Here is a 6,136-nt window from a genome sequence, read left to right as displayed (position 1 = left end):
AAAGGGGACAAGCCTGCAAAGACAGAGAAAGAGATTAGTTTTTTTCTATATTTATGAGAGTTTTCCTCCTGAAGTTCATACACCTCTGACAAGAAACACTCCTCTGAAGTTTTGGAGATCTTGGGCTTTCCCTAAGTTTGATGTTAGTGTCCAAGAAAGATGGCCTCAACTTTCTTGCCCACCCAAAATTCGATCTTTATTATTTAGAAAGTAATGGGTCTGAATCACCAATTTAATTTGTTATGGATCATAGTAGCACTTACTGTCAGTTGAAAAAGATCAACCAGAAAATACTTCAATATGGCACAAACCACAAACATGAGAAGCCTTTAGTTCTTTTCCTACATCCTTCTTTTATTTGTGCTTAGGGTGACAAAGGAAGTAAAAGCCACTGGGGGTTAATAAAATCTGGACTTAAAGACAAATAGTTCACCCGTGCCCATCTCCCTGGTTTTTCTTGGCAGGTATGCTGTAAATTTCCCAAACCTCCAAGACAGTTATTTAGGCATACTGCATTCAGATTTAGTTTTAATTCAGATATACTTCTTGATTCCCACATTAGAATCTAAAACTAAAAATTCAAATATTTAAAATTATATTGAGAACTTCCATAATCTTTCATATTTATTAAGAGACATATTTTTCTCACAAGTACCTACTTGACTTGATTTGCATTTTTTTAAAAGCACCAGAAAAGAATGATTATGTTTCAGGGCAAATATTCTGTAAGCCAACATTTTCATTAATCTGCGGTCTTTGTGAAAGAAACTTACTCTCTCCAGTAACAAATTTCCTTCCTTTTGAACATAGACACTTTAAAAGGATGGGGATAAAAGACCATGAGGTAAATTTTTTGGTAGACAATACAATCATACTTTGTGTCCTACTTTATAAAGGATTTGTCAGACGAGGTGATTAGAGTTCATTCTCTTTCAGTTAAGTATTCAACTGCCCTGATTTATGCTAGATTTTTCAGAGATGTTCCAGTGGCAATAAATTAAGAGTGTGTTTCTTAGAAAAAATGTGGGGGTGAGGGGACAAGCAAAAAGTGCAAATGTAAGTTCTCGTATATTTAACGGCCTGAATCTTTTTTTGCTTTCCTCTCTTAATTATCCTCAGGCTCATCTTTTGACCATTCTCTTCCCACAACTAAAACATTAAACAGATCCGAATCACAGAGAATCCTTACTCTGGAACCTTAGTCTGCACAAATTACTTTTTTGTCTAAAAGCAGAGGCCGCCGGAGAGTCAGCCATGAAGCCATAAGGAACTCTCAACAGCCAGAGAGGCTCCAATGGAACGGAGCCCGCAACCATAACAGCAGCAGCAACTGTCGAAACCATAGCGACGGTTGACCGTGACTCAAGGTACTAGACGTCAACCCTAAGGTAATCGGTCAACGTGCACAAGAGGCGGCGCTAACCGACCCGGGCGAAATCAGTCGCTTCAATGCTGGATGCAGCACCGTATTAGACCCAGGAGTCCCGCAGTCTGAGACCCAGGACAACCTAAAAATGGAGAGGAAAAGGGCAGAGGAGCCTGGAATCCGCTCATGGACATCGAAAAAGACTGGAGAAAGGAAAAGGCTGAGTGAGGCAATCCTGCACACTCACACTTCTGCTGGGCTCCCGGTACTGCGATAAGTGGGCAGAGAGGATTCTCAGTTTCTCTTGCTTCGTAGGGGCCTTCACCCCTGCCTCCCAGTCAGCCACTCAGCCACCGCCATCTTGAAACCGCGCGCCCCTCCGCCATACTTACGTCACTTCCTATCCTTTAGGGCAGATGGTCTCTCAGCGTTTCCCTTCCGTGGAACCATAGAGAGTGCCCCATAACTCTATGGCCATCCTCTCCAACTGATTTGGTTGGCTATCCTCTAAGAGCCCACCCCCTTTACGCAATACGAAGACTCCACGTCGAGTGGCACTTCTGAAGTCCAATAGGAATCAGAACGAGGAAGCAAGGCAGATATCTGATTGGCTTACACAAGGTCACCCTGTTCCCGGGATGCAGCTTCACCTAATTTCCGGGAGTGCCATATATTGCGCCATCCGAGAGCCGTATGTTAAGGATGTTGTTGTTTGCCGGGGAGTCGACCCCGACTCATAGCGAGCCCTCCTTGGGTTTCCGAGGCAGTATCACTACTGAAGTAGGATTGCCCAACCTTCCTTCCGAGGAGTGGCTGGTGGGTTTGAACCGTCAGCCTTCTGGTTAGCAGGCAAGTGACTTAGCCACTATGCTACCAGAGCTCCCATGTTAAAGATAGAATTGAACAATCCAGTATGTATAGTGACATCATAGAAGACCAGTGAAATGACCAGTTGGGAAATAATCAATACAAATCAAGATATCTTTAACATAGGACTGTGTTTTGCACTGTGTCTATATCATGGTAATTGTGCTAGGTTTAAAATTTTCCAGGTTCTAATTACGAACGTGGCAGTGCGGTCCTTAAGGAAGTATTAACTTGGCATTGTTTGGTGGGCCTGGTTAATTCTACGTGGGCGCTTGGTTCATCTATGAATTAAGCAATGAAACCGTAGACGCACAGCATTTGTAGATATGAACGAATTAGTACTCGTATTAAGTCCCCAGGTTGCTAATACACAGGATTATTTTTTGAAGGCAAAATGAGGTATTACATGTGCAGTTTTAAATTTAGGAATGACGAGTTGATTTGTATTGATTATTTCCCAACTGGTCATTTCACTGGTCTTCTATGATGTCACTATACATACTGGATTGTTCAATTCTCTCTATTTTTTTGTCATTTCCTTCTATTCTGTCGTAACTTTCCCTGAGCTTCCCTCCTCGGCCTTTTTTTTTTTTTTCCCTTAAAGGTAAATTTAACTTTTTTTAAAAAATTCTGCTCTTAAAGGACGTACTTGGTTATTTCTGATCTTAAACTGAGTACCTCCTATAGGAAAACAAGTTAGATATAGGCCGATTCTGACCCATTTAAAATTTTTCAAAATATTGATGGGGATACATACTATTTTAGCAGAACATATATATACGTGTGCACTTAGTGTTGTAAGTCCTATACCTAAACTAACCATTGTCTTAAATTCTTGATTTGACTTTTAGACTGAATTTTGACTTCCTGAAAGAGCAGTAACAAAAATGCCTTAGGCATTATGCCACCAGAGCTCCCGCAACATCTCGTAGGTCAAAGCTTATAAACCAAGCGATAAAAAAGAAAATAATTTAGGTAAACTAAATTGTGATATTTTGCAACTAATTAAAGCAATGACGAGGAAGAGAAAAAGAGTACATTTGAAAAAATAAGTCGTTTAGCTTTTCGCCTGTTGAGATATGCTGATTATTTTTTATTTAAAGGTATTTCTCGTACTTCAGTACCAGAATCAAATATAACAAACACATTCTCCCATCAACAGCATATTATTAATTTTGTGAGTAGAACCTGAAAGAGTCTCAACTGGGAGTGACTAATTGCTGAAAGGTTTAGAAAATACACCCAGCTGCACTAAGTTTCAACTGTACTATTGAGCCTCTACAGCCTCTGAGTTTTCTTGAAATTGCATAATGGCCCAAAAGCTTCATACAACAAAGGAAGCTGCCTCTTTCCTGCTAGTATTAAAAATAAAATTATTTTCTTTTTCTAAAAACTTAAAAAGTAATAAATTATTACTTTCCTTTAAAAGGCAATTTCTTAAAAGATTAGGGACCGCCTCTCCTGGATGTTAAGTGCATTTTATGAATGTTGTAGCTGAGTTGGTTGGTTTTTAAATGTTCGAGACAGTTCAAACATTCACTTGAAGGATATTTTATTATCACACCACAAGTTGGTCAGGGTTGGTTGCAATTGAAGAAAGAACCTTTATATTTTTAGTTTCATCTTATTAATCTATCTGGATTGTCTTGTGTAGCTAGTTATCATCATGGAGCCATTCATTGCTTCTTCATCACTGAAGCATATTGGTAGTAACCAATATTTAATATCTTCCATTTTACAGAAAATGTGATTTAATATAATGGTCAAAAATATGGTCGTATTTCAATTCCATTCAAAGGCTTGTGTCTAGGCAGAATTTTCTAAGTATGTCCCCTTAGAACTAAAAGATGTCTGAGGATAGTGGTTGAAATGCAAAACTGCATTCAATGTAAATTTTAAGAATTTTGACTGGCAGTTATAAAGGGTAAGCCTCCATGTGCTGACCTATGTACTGGTATTTAATGTTGATCTGGTAGTGCAGGGTGAGAAAACTCCTAGTGTATAGTACTAACTAATCCAGGCATTGGTTGTTGATAAAAGAACAAAAAACCACCCCCAAAATAAACTCCAGAGTCATTCAGTTTTAGCATGTCTGATCCTCTTTTCCCAACTATTTACCCTGTTTATGCTCATATAGGAGGGACATGAAAAATCAAACTATTCAAGGAAGCAAAACACTATTACTGAGAGGGAAGCAGAAAAATATTCCAGTAAGAAATAAAATGGGTGTTCATTTCATTTGGCGTTTCACTGTATTGGTGACCTCAGTAATGGCGTGATGGTATTTCTCTGAGGCTGACTTGAACTCTACCAGATGCTTCTCATAACTTCTGATGGCTGCTTCAAGCTGCGTTTTCTCCACTGCTCCCAAGATAGCACGGATGATCATATCTATGCCAAGGCCAAGAACAGCAACTGCAATACTACCAAGGAGAGAAGCACTAATTTGAGCTAAAACAGTGACCAACTTGTTAATTATGCCTGTTGTGACGTTTGAGCCTATGAGTTTAACAGCCACTGCACTGGCTGCAGAAGTGGCTTCTCCCAGGATAACTGAAATAACCTTTTGTACGATTGCTATTTTCTCTGTCTCCCTTTCCTTAATGTCCTGAAGTTTTCTGTAAAGGGTTGGCTCTAGTTTTTCTTTTAGTGCTTCATCAACTTTTCGCAGTTCCTTTTGAATTTTCATCATGGCCTGAATGATGATATCACAGTTTTCTTTGATGGTGCCATGTCTTTTCATTTCAATTGAGGCCAACCTGCACCCCAAGTGCATATTTAGAACCCCAATCAGCTTATTGGTGGCATGGAAGCTGTCAGATAAGCAATCAAGGAGTTGCTGGTGAAGACGGTTTACTTCCTGCCTCCTCTTCGGGTTGTCTGGGTAGAGGAAGTCACTCTGAGCCATTATTTCAAATATCTCTGAAAAATGAAAAAGTAAATCCTCACTAAAAATCTTGGAAAATATCTGCTATCTATAGATTTCACCAGGAAATTTTTTACTCCATAGCAAAATAGTGATAATGCTGTTTGAGAAATTCTTCAGAAAATGCAACATAATCTTTAAAACAAGTTTATGAAACTTGGAGGCAGTGTATGGAAAATGTGGGTAGCAAAATGGAATCCTTTAATACATAAATTGAAGCATTAGATTTTGTGGTGGAGTAAATTTTAGATAGGAAATATTTGTGTTTATCCAGCAAATGATTATTAATATGTATGTTTATTTTCCAGGAATATTTAATAACCATTATTTGAAACAGACTCTAATTTGAAATTGTTTGCTCTTGAATACTAGTCGTTCCTGCCCTCCTCACCCGAGGTCACCATTATCGAATAGTCCTACCATATTTACTTATTTGATATTTGGAGTTAATTAGTTTGGTGAGAAGAATATTAAGATCTCTGAGTTTTCAGGGCTGTTAGTATCAAATTTTGTGTTTATATACTTTGTTATTTTAATTTACAGTACTCAAATCATTTTATGTATTTTGTACAGGCAAATTATTTGTTTTTCAAACCTAAGGGACATCCAAAGACCACACACAGCATTAGAATCTTAAAACCAAAAACAGAAAAAAACACTCTTTTCACCATCTTTCTTTTTTTGGGGGGGAGAGAATAATGTGGGACAAAACTCAAAATCATTTGGGGGAAAAAAAAAAAGGGACCAGGTTTGCTGGTCTGATAGAGCCTGATGGAACCACAGAGACTATGGCTCTTAGCTGCCCTTCAGGTCTAGAATTGAACTACTCCTGTGGCTTCCATCCAAACAAAAGATAGGCATATGAGGTGAACATTTATACCAGGTAGATACACTCCCTAGAGAAAACAGTCATGGGAGAATAGAAGGGCTGTGTATGCACAGGGAGGCAGCTCAGGGGGCAGGTGTGCATGCAGGGA

The 6,136-nt window shown here is 38.8% G+C and overlaps 1 protein-coding gene across 1 annotated transcript; it reads right to left on the bottom strand.

Moving 5' to 3' along the window:
* Positions 1-4,463: 4,463 nt before the first annotated feature.
* Positions 4,464-5,141, bottom strand: SMCO3 (single-pass membrane protein with coiled-coil domains 3). Its single transcript, XM_007944466.1, has one exon. The coding sequence runs from the start codon at positions 5,139-5,141 to the stop codon at positions 4,464-4,466; it is 678 nt and encodes a 225-aa protein (XP_007942657.1).
* Positions 5,142-6,136: the final 995 nt, after the last annotated feature.

Source organism: Orycteropus afer, unplaced genomic scaffold, assembly GCF_000298275.1.
Source record: "Orycteropus afer afer isolate SDZICR_OR568_19922 unplaced genomic scaffold, OryAfe1.0 scaffold00126, whole genome shotgun sequence".
Lineage (NCBI taxonomy): Eukaryota > Metazoa > Chordata > Mammalia > Tubulidentata > Orycteropodidae > Orycteropus > Orycteropus afer.
Note: the sequence above shows the minus strand (reverse complement) of the source record. Positions and strands in the feature narration are given on the sequence as shown.

Coding starts and splice junctions, on each gene's coding strand:
- SMCO3 (XM_007944466.1), bottom strand. CDS start 5,141: ATGGCTCAGAGTGACTTCCTCTACCCAGACAACCCGAAGAGGAGGCAG.